General features: G+C 32.1%; 2 protein-coding genes and 1 long non-coding RNA gene across 3 annotated transcripts; all 3 read right to left on the minus strand.

The window, feature by feature from the left end:
* Positions 1-860: 860 nt before the first annotated feature.
* On the minus strand, positions 861-6986 carry LOC106375220 (MADS-box protein AGL72). Its single transcript, XM_048742058.1, has 7 exons — positions 6048-6986; positions 5781-5966; positions 2409-2555; positions 2205-2304; positions 1995-2036; positions 1859-1909; positions 861-1700 (listed from the first exon to the last, which is right to left on the minus strand). Exons 2-7 carry the CDS (start codon positions 5960-5962, stop codon positions 1560-1562), a joined length of 663 nt encoding a protein of 220 aa, XP_048598015.1. The 5' UTR covers positions 5963-5966; positions 6048-6986; the 3' UTR covers positions 861-1559.
* Positions 6987-8304: 1318 nt separating this feature from the next.
* Positions 8305-10432, minus strand: LOC125578678. The gene is made up of 7 exons (XR_007316765.1): positions 10045-10432; positions 9794-9891; positions 9618-9685; positions 9423-9535; positions 8909-9258; positions 8651-8800; positions 8305-8574 (listed from the first exon to the last, which is right to left on the minus strand). It is a non-coding gene; the product is annotated as an uncharacterized LOC125578678 (long non-coding RNA).
* A 3546-nt stretch (positions 10433-13978) lies between these two features.
* Positions 13979-14632, minus strand: LOC106375212. Its single transcript, XM_013815072.3, has one exon. The coding sequence runs from the start codon at positions 14589-14591 to the stop codon at positions 14139-14141; it is 453 nt and encodes a 150-aa protein (XP_013670526.2). The 5' UTR covers positions 14592-14632; the 3' UTR covers positions 13979-14138.
* Between the last annotated feature and the right edge of the window lie 2457 nt (positions 14633-17089).

Genomic DNA, 17089 nt, shown 5'->3' on the forward strand with positions numbered 1-17089 from the left:
ATAAGCTCTGGAGTCTGGTCAGATGTACAAACTCGAGGACTAGATTCCTCAAGAACCCCCAAGAATCGTTACAGGACGAACCAAGTTCGATGGTTTCGAATATCTTCACGCGATAAAAAAGCTGGACGAAGAAGAGGAAAGGGTCGTTGTCGCAGAGATTGAACGGCATATCTTAGACGCGGCGTTTAGTAACGCTATTTAGATTTGTGGCGGCCGCCGTGAGGCTTTGATATTCCAGCGTCTGCGTTTTATTTCTCAACTAAGCTTGACTGGTTTCCCGCCGCAAAAGCAGTTTTTGCGGTTGGTAGCGGTTGACATCGTTTCGAAACAATCATACATACCGCTACAAATCGCTTCAAACCGCTCCGAACCTCTTAAAATAAAAAGCTGGTTCCAGCTAGCATTTGCGGTTGCGGACGGTTGCGGAAAGATAAATTTTTTTTCCTTTTTTTAAAAAACCATATAAGTACAAAAATAAAAATATTCAATAAATTTTTTAAAATAGAATTATAAAAATACTAAAATATATCTATTATATTTTAATTAATATTATAAAATTTTAAAATAAAAATATTTTCTATAATTTAAAATTTTAAAACTATAACTTTACTAAAATATATCTATTATATTTTAATTAATATTATAAAATTTTAAAATAAAAATATATTCTATAATTTAAAATTTTAAAACTATAACTTTGAAAATATAATTTACATATTTATTATAATATTATGATTTTTGATATTTTTATAATTATATAAAATGTAAATATTGTTAATTTTTTATTTAACTGCTGCTGTATTTGACTATTTGGTAGTTAACCAGTCGTAAGTATCCCGCAAACGCACTAATTTTTAACCGCAGAACCAGTCGTACAAATCTCTTAAAACCGCTAGAAACCGCAACCACCCGCAAACGTCCGTAACCGCAACCGCTGCGTTTAAACCAGTCAGACCCTAACTATGGACTCACTCAACGATAAAATCTCAAAGGTGTAACAATGTGCGTTTCGCATATCGCGTTTGCAATCGCTATTATGTTGTAACCAATCTGAAATTACCAAAATGCATATCATTTGCGTTAATAGTTGTGGGCCTTGTGACTGATTTAAAAACCATTAAATGTTTGGATTTAATAGCCCAATTTACATTACTGAGAGCTATTTTTCTTAATTCTTTTTGAACATCTTCGCGGGATGAAAAAGCTGGATGAAGAATAAGAAAAATATTCTCTCTGTGAGCGTAGATCAAACAAAATCATTATTAAATAACTTTTTGCCGGCAAGTTATATTACTATTAGAATAAGAATTAACAAGAAAATAATACATACTCCATATATTAAGACTATAAATTCTATTATATAAAAAAACTCAAATTTTCCACAAAGTTAAACAAAAACCAGATCTACTAAAGGGAGAAAAATAAAACATGTAGTAAGATAATTCTTATATATACTCTACCTTATTCACGATTCTTTCAAACATCGATCCACACTTAAAACTATACTTGTCCGGACAATACGAAAACAAGAACCAGTTGATAAAGATACGAATATATCATTACATTTGACTTTCAGGGCGCAATCCGATGAACAACTCAGTTTCGACATCCGATATGTTCATGTTACCACAGTCACACGAAGGTGCACTCTTCTCACTCTTCAGGCTCCTCGACTGCATCCACAAGGGCTGTGCTTCAAACTAAAACGATAACATATTATTTTCCATCAAATCCATGGAAGAAGAAAACTCAACAGTGAGAGTTGAAAAGTAAGGTCCGTGTTTAAAATTCATGTTTGTGCAATGTGGAATTAACGAATTAATGCATGTCCTTGGATTATGTATATATGCGTGTGTACCATTTGCCGCAGCCTACTTCCCTCGTTGAAGACCTCTTTCTCTTTTGCAATCTAATGGAGTAAAGTCACACATTTCACAAGGAGAATTAGAAACAAAATCCCTTATAAATTTAAACCTAATTAGTAATAATAGTACCTCTTCTTTCAGTTTCTCTATCTTATCTTCATTTAACTTAGCCTGCCAATATCGCAGAATCCGGAATCATGAGCTCATCATTTCGATTCGACGAACATTATTGTGCAACACATTATGACAGTATATATATATATATGACTGTAATTATGAGAATTATAAGTATTATTTATTTATGTTTTGTTAGAACTAATTGCATATATATATATATACCTTTCTTGATCTGACATTGGTAAGGCTTTTCTCAATTTTGGAAATTATCTCGTTGAGTTCCTCCACCGAACACGAATCCAGATCTTGTCCCATCAGCCTCCTAAAGATGTTGTCGGAGTGTACATACGACCACATATTGCATATCAAATATCAAGAAACCATAGATAAGCAGTTCATATATACATAGAAAGATCAGACACTTACCGGCTATGAAGTCGAAGAAGTTCAATCTTGTCAGCCATTATCACCATTTCATTCTTGAGCTCCTGCACATATTGCTGTTTCCGGAGATTCTCTTCCCCAAAGTACTCATTCCTATGTATCTCACATCTCTCCATCATCTTCTGCATGCTGTATACATTTCCAAGAACCTCTTAACTATTATTTATTAGCATATACATAGTTAATTTCCGAAAATTTCATGGTCAAGAAGAGAATTCACACATGCAAAATTCATGTTTTGTATACATATTTGTTCTAACCTGAAAATGTTAGTCAAATATCAAGACATCTGTTCTAGTATGGCCCTGTTCGTTTGCTCACCCAGGTGCACCTGGGTGAAGATGCAAATTGATGTTCGTTTTGTGCATTATAATACTACATCAAGATGGATCACCCAGCTGAATTTTAAAAAACTCATCTCAAATTCTCACCCAAATGAAGGTGAGTCTTTATGGTGCATCTGGATGCAGATGCATCTAGTTCAGTCCAAAATGATAAATGACAAAAATAACCTTTTAAAATCAAATATTATTTTCAAACCGTTAATTCTATTTTTTTGCATATACATTTTTCCGCTATAACCAAAAAATGCATTTACTCGTAAAAACTGAAAAACACACTTTCTTGCCAAAACCGCAAGATGCGTTTTTCCGCAAAAAAAAACATAAAATACACATTTTCATAAAAACACGTTTTTCGGCTAAACCAGTAAAACCGCACTTTTCGACCAAAACCCAAAAAACGCATTTTCTCGTCAAAACAAAAAAAAAACACATTTTCCCACCAAAACCCAAAAACGCATATTCCCGCCAAAACTCCAAAAAATATTTACCGCAAAAAGTATTTTCTCGCCAAAACCGGGAAACCCAATTTTCCCACCAAAACCGGATAAAACGCATTCTCGCCAAAACCGAAAAACATAATTTTTCCACCAAAAACGGAAAACGGAATTTTCCCGCCAAAACCGGAAAAACACATTTTTTCGCCAAAACTGAAAAACACAATTTTACCGCCAAAACCGGAAAAACGCATTTTCCCGCCAAAACCGGAAAAATGTATTTTCCCGCCAAAACCGAAAAAACGCATTTTTTCGCCAAAACTGAAAAACGCAATTTTACCGCCAAAACCAGAAAAACACATTTTCCCGCCAAAACCGGAAAACACATTTTCCGCCAAAACCGAAAAAATGTATTTTCCCGCCAAAACCGGAAAAATGTATTTTTCAGCCAAAACCGCAAAAATGCTTTTCCCGCTAAAATCGCGAAAAAAAAACTTTCCCAGCAAAATCGTGAAAAAAAACTTTTCCCGTCAAAAACACTTTTTCCGCTAAAACTTCAAAACACATTTTTTCCGTCCAAACCGCAAAAACGTATTTTTCCGCCAAACCCATAAAACGTATTTTTCCGCCAAAACCATAAAAATGCAAATTTTCGCGAGAAACACATATTTCCTCAAAAACCGCAAAAATATTTTCGGCCAAAACCGTAAAAATGCTATTTTTCCGTCGAAACGTAAAAAATTATATTTTAGTCATTTTATTAACAAGTCCACCTGGATGCAGATGAAAGTTAAAAAATGAAAAACAAACGAACATAGTTGCATTCAGATGATTCATCTGGATGCATGAACGAAATGAAGAAACGAACAACACCCAGATGGAGCATCTGGATGAGACATCTAGATGGACCATCTGGATGCATCTTCCAGATGTACAAATGAACATGGCCTATTTAATTAATACACGTTCTAGTCACGCTTGACATTATCTCATGATTAGCACAATGGAAACCTCTGAATGATATCCCAAGTAGAGATGATATACATGTTTTCATTATGTTTTCCACCTAACCGGACGGGATGCCAAACATTTGAGACATTATGCATCTAATAATTTGAATGACTTGGTTTCCTATATTATATACTTAGTCATCAATGATACTTATGCACACTCAATTTAACTGTTAACAGATCTACTTGCTTTAAGTGGTCAAATCAATTAGTAGCCTCAAAATTATTAATGAAATGAACATTTGTACGTATTAGAGGTTTTTTGGTTGCTTATTTAAGCTCATTCAAATGTCGTAATTGTCAACTGCTAACAAAGGAGACAATGATAATTAGTAGTAGAACAGTTAACTAAAAGGCTGCAAATATATGGGTTGGCAAAAAAAAATTTGCTAAATGGTTGGCAAGTTGCTTTGTGGTTTGATAATCATTGGTTGTAGGCTTGGCCATTGTGGCATCATATCACAATTTAAGATCTTTTCAGATTTGGTGTAACCGTGTAAGAAATTCACTGACCTCTTATATCAACATACTCAAAAATTAAGAAAACTATCTAGGGCTAAAGTTTGAGACTATGGCACAAACCCATAAGATATTGTCTCATACATCATGTAGTTTTTTTTTGAATAAAAAGAAAAATAAACGTTTTTTACAACTACAGTTGCCTAAAAATTCAAACAAAACACCATGTATTAGAGACAAAGGTCCCACATCGGTAGTTGGAAGGGATCTTTAGTAATATATAAGATAGATGGACCACTCCATTTATCACTAATTGGTTTTAGGTTGGAAGTCCATCTAGCTTAACATGATATCAGAGTCTGATTCATGCAGTCCAACTCGATCCACATCGACCCGGCTCAAAGTTGGCCCTCGATCATTGCCCAAACATTCCGAGATTAACACTTAAAGAGTCTTCATCTCGAGGGAAGCGTATTAGGGAGAAAGGTCTCACATCGGTAGTTGGAAGGAATCCTTAATAATATATAAGATAAATGAGCCACTCCACTTATCACCAATTTTGGAAGCTCATTTGGCTTAACACTATCATCGTTTCATGTTCTTAAACGGTCTAATTGTACATTTAGGGTATTTGTTATATGGCATGATCAGTGGATCACTGAGTTTTTTTTATATAATTAAAATAACGTGTCAAGTGGTTTCAGCATAAGTTCCAATGTATACTAGGTTCAAAGTTCAAGAACATTTTTTTGGGAAAGCCCTAAATCAGTGCTCGTGCTTGAAGAAGAACTTGATACTCCAACAAACACATTTAGTCAATTAATTTGGTTTTATTTTAATTTATTAAATAAAATTTCTTGGTACTTAAGAAAATACTATGTGACTAAAGAAACCCAAAGCACTTTCAAAGAGCATATTTTGGGGAAAATCAAACCCAAGAGCTGCAAATCTAGAAATCCCTAGTACGATTACTGAAAATAGTCTGACTTTTTTTTTTTTTTTTTGGCATCACTGAAAAATAGTCTGACTACATAAACAAAACATCACAAATGACTGTATATGTAAATGAGTTTTGTATTAAAAGGTTCATAAATGATAGATACTTACTCGGAGCTAGCGAAATCATATAATCTTCCTTTCTGAGAAAAGACAATGGCGGCGACTTGAGCATCGCATAGAACAGAAAGCTCGTGAGCCTTCTTGAAGAGACCTTTCCTACGCTTGGAGAACGTGACTTGTCTACTCGTCAAGTTCTCGATTCTTTTGATCTCGATCTTCCCTTTCACCATCTTCCTGCCATGATTAGTGAATCCTTAAGAAACCCTAACATCTGAACGATTGTTAACTGAGAATGGAAAAAAAAAGTTTCTATACTTGGATCTGAATCCCCAAACCAAGAAATGGTTTCTTGAGAGATCTAAAGCGTAGATCAGTTGTAACCCAAAAGTCAAAGTGAAAACTTCTCCAAGAAGAAAAAATGTCCCAAAATCTGAGAAAAATAAAGAAACCTCAAAAACACTCTTTTACTAAATTGACAAGATTCGCTTCAAAAGAACAGAAATGTATGTAAACCTAATCAAGCCGACCAAGAAAATCTGGGATATGAACAAGGAATATTTTTTTACAAGAAAAGAAAAAGAGAGATGTATTAGTGGAAATGACAATAAAATTGGCGAGAAGAGAAATGAATCAAAAAGTAGTAAAGTCTCTCTTTGGTCTACCTCTCCTTAGAACTCCTTATGCAGGGGCTCAAACCCTAAGTCAACAAGTCTTGCTTTGCTCTCTGATGTAATAAGGCGCAGAATTATTTTTTGTTATTTTTGCGGATGGACTTTGATTATCCCACGTTGCCGAGGGCAAACGCAGAAAAAAGCATAGGTAAAGCTTTCTGATTAAGAATTGCCCGTAAATGTTAAGCTTTCTAATTAAGAACTTCCCATAGATTGAACCATTGAAAAAGATTAATTAACAAACCCCTTAGAAGTACGGAGAAAAAAGTAAAAAAAAAAAATGTAGTTACTTAATTTGAGCAAGTGACCTAGTTATCAACTTTGATGGGCCGGCCTTGATAGTAATTAAAACTTATATATTCCCTATATATTAAAAGAGAAATATTATAACATTAGAAGCATGACACGTGTCATCATGAGAATAATTTTCGGGAATCTTTAGAAAAGTAAGTTGGTCCATCTAAATATAAACTATAGTTTTCATTAAACTCATCATAAAATTATTTATTAGTATTAAATGTTATTTTTTATTATTTCCTTAAATAAAAGCTATAGAATTATCTAATAATATTAAGATATATATATATATATATATATATATATATATATATATGCAATCAATGATTTCCAATAACAAAGATTTGCTAACAATTTGTATCCACTCAATCATTTTTGTTTAAATTTTTGTTATTAAAATAAATTCCACAATTGCATTAACCATATAATAAAAAAAAAATTTGTTGTATATGTTGTATTTTGAATTTTTAAAAACGAGTATAAATTACTAAACTGTTAAAAGTTTCAAACAAATTTTTGTTATCAATGGTTTAAATTTTTTGTTATAATAAGATATAAATAGTTATAAACCACATGAGTAAGAAGTCTTATTTAATAAGTGTTTATATTAATATATATATATATATATATATATATATACTAGGGTCGGCCCGTCCTACGGGCGGGATCAATATTAAAAAATAATTTAAATAGTTAGAATAAATTTTTAATATAATTATTTATTAATTAAAGATATATATTTTAGTTAAATTTTGTACATGTTATTCTATTTGAATATCAAAAAAATCATGCTATCTGGAAAATTTAGATATGATTTTCTAAAATAATATTACTTGTTTTAAAAATATGATTTTTTCTGGTTAAAAGTGTTAAGATAATTTATTTTTTTAAGTAATCTATGTTTTAACTATACATTAAGAATTAGATGTGGCATTTAAGGTAGCCCGTGGTTTGGGTACATTGTCATTCAGTTAGGCTAATTCACGTTTAACAATTTATTTTGATGTTTGAATTTTTTATGGTGTATTTTGTATATATTTATTTTTACAAAAATGGATACTTGATTGGTTGTTGTGAGCAATGAACCTTTTAGAACAATTATTTATATGTTATCATGTCTGAATACCTTTTAATCATGTGAAATATTAAGTTAAAACTCCATTGCGAGATTAAATGTGGGGCATAATTATGTTTAGCAGAATGCTTTTATTAGAAAAAAAAAATTATTCATGTCTGTTAGAAAGTGTTTTCTAAGCTTCTCAACTCTTTGAAATTTATTCAAGTTTTTTGTTATATTTTTGTCAGCGAAAAAGTAGACTTGCATTTTTTTTTTATTTTACTAATTTTGTTAATAGACAGCATACATTTTAAATGCATTTCTAACATTACATAGATAACCAATCAAAGTTTTATTTAATTTTGATCAGTATTAAAATCTGTAATTTAAATATAATTTTAAATTTAAGATTTGATGTTTTGGTATCGGAGAAGAACCTATTGGGAAAACCTTAAAATAAGATTGAATTTAAAGACGACAAAAACCAACTTTAGTTATTCAATTTTAATATGTTCTTTCAAACAACTTTCTATTTTCTCTACCCAAATTGAAATTACAAAGTGTTTATATATTCAAAAGGGACACAAATCTCTTTCTTTCTTGTTTTGGTTCCATATTGTCTGTCACTTTACAGCAAAGAAAAAAAGGACTGATAACAAATTACTAATTGGGACAAAGACTAAACAAAAAGCACAGAAGCTCAATGTGAAAATTATAGGAATCTAATAAACTTCTGTAGAAAAGTCACTCCACAATATTCACATGTCTATAAATGTAGATATATATATATGTCAAGTCTCCAAGCTATAACCAATTCCTGCAACAATACAATTGCATTAGTAACACATCACGTTGTTTCAATCATCAAGAGCAAATGCTGTCTTAGTTCTTACCTCTGTGTTGCTCATGTATCCAAAACCTCACATTCCTCCTCCACTGGAAATTTTACAACCCGAGCAGCCCATATGCGAATCTCCTCCTCTTGTAGACCTAAACCCATTCTATTGCTTCACCAACTGTTCTACACTTCTCTTATATGCTTCCTACTCCAGAAAAAATCGTGACATATAATAGAAGTTTATTCTTTCTTAACAAACAAATCTTACAAAACTGATTAAGCTTCTCTAAACACATTGACCAAAAATACATACCTTAAAACAAACACTCAAGGATCACTTTTTAATGCTTGAGAAGCCTATTGGCTTCCTTGAAACAACTAAACTAAGCACCAAGAATTGTAGAGTAGTGGGTTATATATGTTTCTTCCCCTGCAAACATGGCTTGAAGCTCATGAACCTTGGCTTGATCATGTAACTGACCCGACCACCCTTCTAGTTAACCCTGGGCAATGACTCAGCCATGGCGTCTAGGTCATCCCCACTTGATCTAACCGTGACATATGAATAGAGGTTGACCTCCTATTTTGTTCTTCAAGACCTTGTGATTTTCTCGACTTATTGCATCATCGTTATCATGCACAATGCCTTTTTCACTTCCTTTCCTGTCAAGCAAGAGATCATGGTCAAGACACCATATATGATCTTCTCATCGAAATTAAGAAAGAAACACTTGATCCCTTTCTAAACATTTGATATTATATGTCAAGTAGATGCATTCTACTTAGATAAAGAGAGATAGAGTAAGAGAGTAAGGGATTTTAGTAACCATGTCATGAGTGAAATGATCTTGTTGTCTTTTGCATCCGTCTTAACAGTTTTCTCTTCCTCTTCTTCAACATATTTATCCTTGCATAGTGTCGTTCATCTTCATACTTATCCCTGCCCAAGTCATGGTCGCCCAAGTCATGGTCAAAATATTCTTCATAGAATTGATCATCTGCGTCTGCGTCGTCATACTCACCATTCTCCAGTTTGTTTCTGGGAATTTTCTGATTACCTCTCTTGAATACCCCCTCTGATTGCAGTCCCCTGTTAACATTTAAGGTCTTTGTTATTTAGAATCAAAGCTTGGGCAGAACATTAGTATAAACTTGTAAATGTGTTGTTAGTTGAAAGTGTCTTCACAATTTTACTTACCTTCTTATGAAACCTTCTTCAAATATTTCCAGAAATCCAGTGGCCCATCGATCTGTATTCTCTATCCACTCGTTGTGCAGCCGTTTTACAGTTTGGATCTGAAAATTTTTATTTAGACATTAGCAGAACTTTTTGCTCAACATGATCATTACAAACATACAATATCTCTAAAAGACTAAGATACATAATTAACTGATTTGCAGAACCTTTTGTGGAACTCAAAACCAAAAAAAAAAACGTTAAAACTAAACCTGGTAAAGTTTATGCTTTCTATTCTGTGGGCCGGACTTCAAATTGGAGAAGACCACCCTCGAGGAAGCCATTAAACAGTGAATTAGTATACTCTAAAGAGATAAGAGAAGAGTGATGAGGAGAGGATAATTTCTAGAAGAGAAATACGAACATATTTACACCCAAATCGACAGAGCTTCAACGACGCAAACTCGAGGGGGTATAAATATAGTGGGCATCAGATTTGGGATTAAACACCAAGAAACCATAACGAAAACTACTTCAATAACGGTGAAGAAACTCTAGCGTCACCATAGCCGTCGCAGGCAGAGGAGAGAAGGATACACTTTTCCGCCTTATCAGATTAGGATTATGGGCCGAAAATACAGTACAAACCTAAGCCCATTATATCTAACTTAAATGAAACGGAACGTTTCTTTTACATAGACACGTGTCAACGCGGGAGGCTTCCTATTTCTGACGTGTCGTCCTTGTTGGCAGCACCAGGAGTGATTGAAAGTCTCTTTTATATATAAAGATATATATATCATTTAATTAAACTGCATATAATATAAAATACAAACTATATATTTATATTTACATTTAGGCTTGGGCATTTCGGGTTTCGATTCGGTTCGGTTAGGGTATTTCGGGTATCGGGTAGTTCGGCTAGGGGGTTAGAGGATTCATTTACTACTTGACATATTTTCGGTTCAATTTGGTTCGGATAGTTTCGATTTCGGTTAGGTTCGGATAGTAAAATTAGGAACCGAAAAATACTCAAAAAAATCGGTTCTCATTTGTTTTTGGTTCTGGTTCGGGTAGTTCGTATAGTTCGGGTAAAATATTGGTTATTTAGGGTTCAATATTTAAAAAAATTAGGATGATTTAGATAAAAAAAATTAGATATTTCAGATTACTTTGGATATTTCGGAAAATACTATCCGGATAGTTTCAGATTTCGGATATTTTCGGGTATTTCGGATACTTTATAGTAATTTAGTTATTTTCAAATACTTTTTGGTATTTTTAGTAGATTTTTAAATTATAAATATATATATTTAGCTATGTTATATGTATATATAATTAATAGTGTTATATATTAGAGTACATGTTTGGTTCTTGGTTCGGTTTTGGCTTGGTTCGGATATATAAATATAGGAACCGTTCGGATATATAAATATAGGAACCGTTCGGATATTTGAGGGTCTCGGTCTGGTTCCAGTTTCAGGTATTTCGGTTCGGTTCCGATTTTTTTTCCCATGCCTATTTGCATTGAACAAATATTGAGAAGTTAACAAATATTTTAAATTTGAAATTTGCATTCAATTAAAATGATTATAAATTACTAAAACTATTAAACATCTCAAATTAAATTTTTTATTAATGGTTAAAATTTTTGTTATAAGATAACAATAATCATAAAACCATGTGATTAAAATTTTCATTTAATAAACATCTTTACTAAAAATATATTTTATATCTATGTTTATCATTTAAATTTAATTATATAATATAGAATGGATAAAATTTTTATTTTATTTATTTACCATAAAATGATCGTTAATAAACAAGAGTGATTGTTTGATTTATATGCGCAAGCCAATTTAATTATATACCTAATATTACCGATATCTTAATATTGCAATATATATTTCTTATTTTATTATTTCATAATATGTAGGAAACATAAAATAAATAATAATATATAAATATAGTTTGTATATTAAATATTTGCTCCGCGCAAGGCGCGGAACTTAACCTAGTAGTATATTGTATCCAATTATTAAAGTTTCAAGACCAATGTTCAAATCGCAATGTGGCACAAGGCTTTCGAATTATCTACTAGGCGGATTATATGGAGCCTAGGCAGGGCCTAAACATTAACAAGTTATTAATTTATTTTATGTGTATTTGACATTTATATAAAATATCATAGTTTTTAGGTTTAATTATACAATTATTTTGATAAATATCAAAATTAAAAATATAAATTAGACAAAGTTCTGGATTTGTACTAACATTATTAATTAATTTAACAAATAAGCCGATTTAGATCGATTTAAACTGGTTTAAAATGGTTTAAACCGGTTTCAATCGTAATTTTAAGAGAAACGTTTTGGATAGAAAAGATTTGATGCCTAGGCTCTGCTAGAACCATGCTCAAGACTAGTGTTCTAGAAATTACTAGACGGTGGTTATGTTTCTTATAGAAGATTATTGCTTAGGCGGGTACTTATGCTGAATTTTTGAACGCTTTAAAAAAATCATTTCGTTTGTACCCGATTTGTCGACTAGGTGGGTGCCAAGGCGCTGCCAATGCTAATTTTTAGAACACTGCTTAAGACTATTAAATCACAGAGTATTTACACGTTATATATAAAAGAAAGACTACATATTTAGGTAATTGGTCTTCCTTCAATATCAACTGTTCTTTTTTCATAAACACAATTGTGCCTTACCGTTTTCCACGAGACCGTGAGTATAATATATGTGTGAAAATCATTAATTGCATATACATACATATTGGTGTGATAGATGGAACAGCAATGTCTTGTTTTTTTATTCTAGTGTTTTTAGAACCGACCAGACCCAGGGTGGAACCGAATTTAACTGTGAACAAGAGACGTAGCCTAGTTAGGTTGATGGTAAAATGCGAAAGAAATTAAACCAGATAAATACTGCATAAACCCGACAAAAACCCAAAAACCAGCAAACCATTATTAGTTTGGAACCGGGTTTGAATATTAAATATAAAATTTTTAGTTTTAATTAGACAATTACTTTTATTTCATAAAATACTTTTTATTTAACAATAGGTATTATCTTATAGATATATGATTTTTCAAAAGAGTTTTCGGAGATTTTTAACTTCCATCATTTTTACCTTTTAAGATTTTAACCATTTATAAAGTTATTACAAGCTACAACTATAAGTCCGTCGAATCAAAAAAAGTACAACTTAGTGATTTATTTTTCACTTTATTTTGTATTCCAATTGATTTCTATTAGTGATAATTTTCCTTATCGTTTCATGTACTTTTGAGTTGTTAATATTATTTGTATTTTATTACACAATAGAATATAATTCAAGTGTCTCACTTTCTAAACTTTAAAATTATGAAATGTTTTAGTTGATATTTTCTATTGAATTTATATACATTTGCACTAAATATTATATTCATAACTCATAAGTATTTATGATATTATTATCAAACCAAGTTAAACCCGGTTCGACCATATTAAAACATGACCCAAAAGTTTTCTGATTCGATTATCGATCCCGGTTTTAAAAAAATCAGTTCTCTTCTTCTTTTTTCCTTCTATTACCTTTTCATCCTTGTATTTCTATTTTCACTGAACTGACTTCAAATCATACTGCCTAATTCTCCATCCGGTTAACAAAAAAAAGTCTTGTTTTAATATTTGGTTGCTTCGTAAGCTTCTCTTAGCAACCAGCAACCAGATTGGTTGACAAACATGGCATCATAAGTCATAACATGGGAGTGATGAATTTATTTAAATTCTACGGTTGAGTTTAAGTAGTTTAGATTTAAATTTTGTATATTAATATAAAACATATAAAACAGAATTTTAAGATACAATTTTGTTCAAATAATTACTTTATGTCAAAAACCCACATGGTCGCCTCAGCGACAAAATCATTCTACATGTTTAAGATTTTTTTGTCAACCTTACATTAATTACATCATGCTTACTTCTAAGCCTTGGAATAAGATTCACACCAAAATTGTTATCCCTTTTATTTTCACATTATCATACAACCATATTGGAGTACTTTCCATCATATTCAAGGGGCGCCATAACAAATGAAACAAAGATATAATTAAAAGTTTGACCAACAAGAAAAGATAAGAATACAAATCTAGTTGTCCAATTAGGAATGTATCAGTTTTTGTTTGGACCAATCATATATAATAAAATAAAAATCAGTAACAAACAAAAAAAAGTTATTCATTGAAAAATCAAAACTTACAAAAACAAAAACAAACAATAAGAAAACAAAGAAGAATAAAAAAAACAAAGAAGAATAAATTAAGGGAGAAAATATGTAAGCATAATGTACAGAAAACGACATCATATTTTTAATTTTTTATGAAGTAGGAAGGTTGATTTGAATTCTGATGAGGAGACCCGGGAAGACATCATCCGGGTCATGGATATGCGGGTTACGCTCCACGATAAACGGGTCGCCGCACTTGTCGCTGATGCTATGAAGCGTCTCCCCTTCCTCAACCATATATATCTCCTCACATGGCCTCTCCATCATTTGCTTCCCTCTCCAAACCTCACAGCTTCTTCTTCCCTTCTTCTCCGTCGACGCCGGAAGATTATCTTCACCATCTCCGAGGAGCTGACCGTTTCTGACCGAGCCCGCCAGTGTTAGGACCAGCAGTGCGGCCAGAGAGTAACACAGGACTGTGTTTGATCTCGACATCATGAATATGGTTCTAACAGGACACAGAGAGGGAGGGACAATTTGTAATGTTAGAAACAAATGTGTTTTGTTCTTTTTCAGGCGTGAGACGTGTTTGTATATACCCATACTATAGTTATGACATATATATAGGGGCGGACGAACATTATGCGGTTAGGATCACGTGTCTTCTACTTCTTTTTTCTTAATTAATTTGAATGATTTTGATTAAAATCTTCCTACATAGTGAACATAGAAAAGTGCCCCCTGGTCTAGATTTTAATTTTAATTTTAATACTGTATTCTGACTAAAAATGTTTATAAATCCGCCCATGCATATATATGTGGTGTAGTAATAAGCAATCACTATAGGCACCATTGATTAAATAATTTCTCAATGGTTGATTAATCAAGCAGAAGTCACTAAAAATAAAGAAGCAGTATTCTACTTACAATCATAATTAAACTTAGAAAATGATAGAAACGTTATGGCCATGAAATCCATGATGGGTTAACTTTTGGATTTATCTAAAAACAATTTGGATTTATCTCGTGTTATTCCTATGGACCCTTGGATTTAACTATTTAGTCATGATATATATACAGTAGGCATATGCAAAGAATCGCACCATCCGGTTAAAGTGTAAGAGAAGAATTAAAAACGTATCACTCCACGGTAGAAAAGTTCATCGACCATTTTTTTACAGAACCAGAATACATATAAATTCTAAAGCAAAATGTAATCCTTCACACTAGAACGTCGCGTCGCTAGACTTTTGTTTATTGATTTACCAATTACCAGCAAGTCGAGTCTTTGATCGGCTTAATTTCGAATCCTTTATATCGTCATATTTTAACTAAAGCCAGTAGGTGATTAATGTTTTTTTTTTGTAGGTGGGTGATCAATGTAGAGCCGGCTGTTTGCATCTCAACGGTCTCGCTTTCGAAATGATTGTATTACACCGTATTCTTGAAAATAACATGTTTCTTCACTGTGTGTATTGTATTTTTCCGCAAGCTTTTTTTTCTAAACAAAAGACTAGACTGAAAATTTACAAAATGAATCATGATTTCAAAGATTTTCAGAATCAGAATTTTACAAAGAAAACAATACTCAGAAGTCAGATTTTTAAATACATTTTTTGAGAATTTTCTTTTAATTTAATATTAAGAATATATACCAACTTTGCATCATCCCAGTTATCATCAAAATACAATATAAACATATTCCAGGAAGTCGGTATTGTGGATTACTTTCGGTTATATCTCTCTTTTTCTGTTAAAAAACTTTCAGTTATTTATATCTGAATTCTTTGAAGATCACAATAATATGAAAAAGACACAAATAACACGCACCCTGTGGGACAGATTCAGTCCCTCCCGTGTAACTAGCGCCATATAGTTTTGTAAGGTGTTGTGCTTGTGACATCTGGAAGTTTCCTTCGTATTGATTGGAAAGAAAGGAAACAAGAAAATATAAGAAAGAGATATTATTATCTATTTTTGCTAAATGGGTCGGCCGACATACAACTAGGTCGGCAAATAAAATACATATGTAATAACTGATAAGAAAATATAGAAAATACAGAAAATCAAAGAAAGCACAACAAAATGGCGGATATGTAATGGGAAAGACTACACAACGCCAAACAGGCAAACACTGTCAACAAAGCCATTGAATATATGGAGGAATGGAGAGGTATAAAAGAGGAGGAAATTGCAGAGGTTAAACGCCCCATCAGCAACAACCGGAACATCAAATGGAAACCCCCACCACAACAATGCATCAAGTGCAATACATATGGCGCTTGGAGTAAAGATAGACAGAGAAGTGGAGTAAAATTGGGTGAATCGAGACCATATGGGAAGGTTGCTATGGGCGGGAGCCAAGAGCTTTCAGAGACTAGGATCAACCAATATATAGAAACGGAGGCAGTAGCACTCAATTGGGCAGTTCAAACGATGCGAAGTCTAGGTACAAGCAGGTAATCTACGAAACTGACTCTTTGGTGTTGCCAAAAATGATCGCAGGAAGTGAAAAGATATGGCCAAAACTTAAACCGATCATCCAAGACCAAACCCAATCACTTTCTGAATTGCCAGGCTCCATTGTGTAGAACTATCCTATGAGAGAGTAACAAAGTAGGCTTTTCGTCAATGTTTTTAAACCAGATCCAAACGCTGAACGGACAACTTAGAACCGTAAATTAATAAATTAATTAATTTTGTTATATAATAATATATTAACTAGAAACTAAAGTTTAATATTTTTTAAATAATTTTTAAAACATAAAATAATAGTTTGGATATGTATATTATTTATGTTTAAAAAACATTTAAAAAATACTTAACTTTAGTTTTGATATTTATATTTTCATTTGACATATAAAATATCAAAAAACAGTTTATACTATTTAAAATTTTCTGTAACAAGGTAAGAGTTATGATATTTTAAAAAATCAAAGCATAAAATTCATAAATATTTAAATGCCTAATGTGAATAATAAATTAAACTTCAAATCCAAAATAAACAAAAACTAAAAGATAAAATTGATTTTTGCGGATGCGGGTGATTGCGGATGCGGGTGATTGCGGTTTTTAGCGGTTTTAAGAGATTTGTACGATTC

Source organism: Brassica napus, chromosome A1 (genome assembly GCF_020379485.1).
Source record: "Brassica napus cultivar Da-Ae chromosome A1, Da-Ae, whole genome shotgun sequence".
Classification (NCBI taxonomy): domain Eukaryota; kingdom Viridiplantae; phylum Streptophyta; class Magnoliopsida; order Brassicales; family Brassicaceae; genus Brassica; species Brassica napus.

What these genes read in the sequence shown, in the direction of transcription:
- LOC106375220 (XM_048742058.1), bottom strand. Translation starts at nt 5,962, where the DNA reads ATGGTGAAAGGGAAGATCGAGATCAAAAGAATCGAGAACTTGACGAGT. An exon ending in CTTCTTCGACTTCATAGCCG is followed by an intron (nt 2,305 to 2,408) that starts GTAAGTGTCTGA and finishes CAACATCTTTAG; the next exon opens with GAGGCTGATGGGACAAGATC. An exon ending in TAGAGAAACTGAAAGAAGAG is followed by an intron (nt 1,910 to 1,994) that starts GTACTATTATTA and finishes TTACTCCATTAG; the next exon opens with ATTGCAAAAGAGAAAGAGGT.
- LOC106375212 (XM_013815072.3), bottom strand. Translation starts at nt 14,591, where the DNA reads ATGGGTATATACAAACACGTCTCACGCCTGAAAAAGAACAAAACACAT.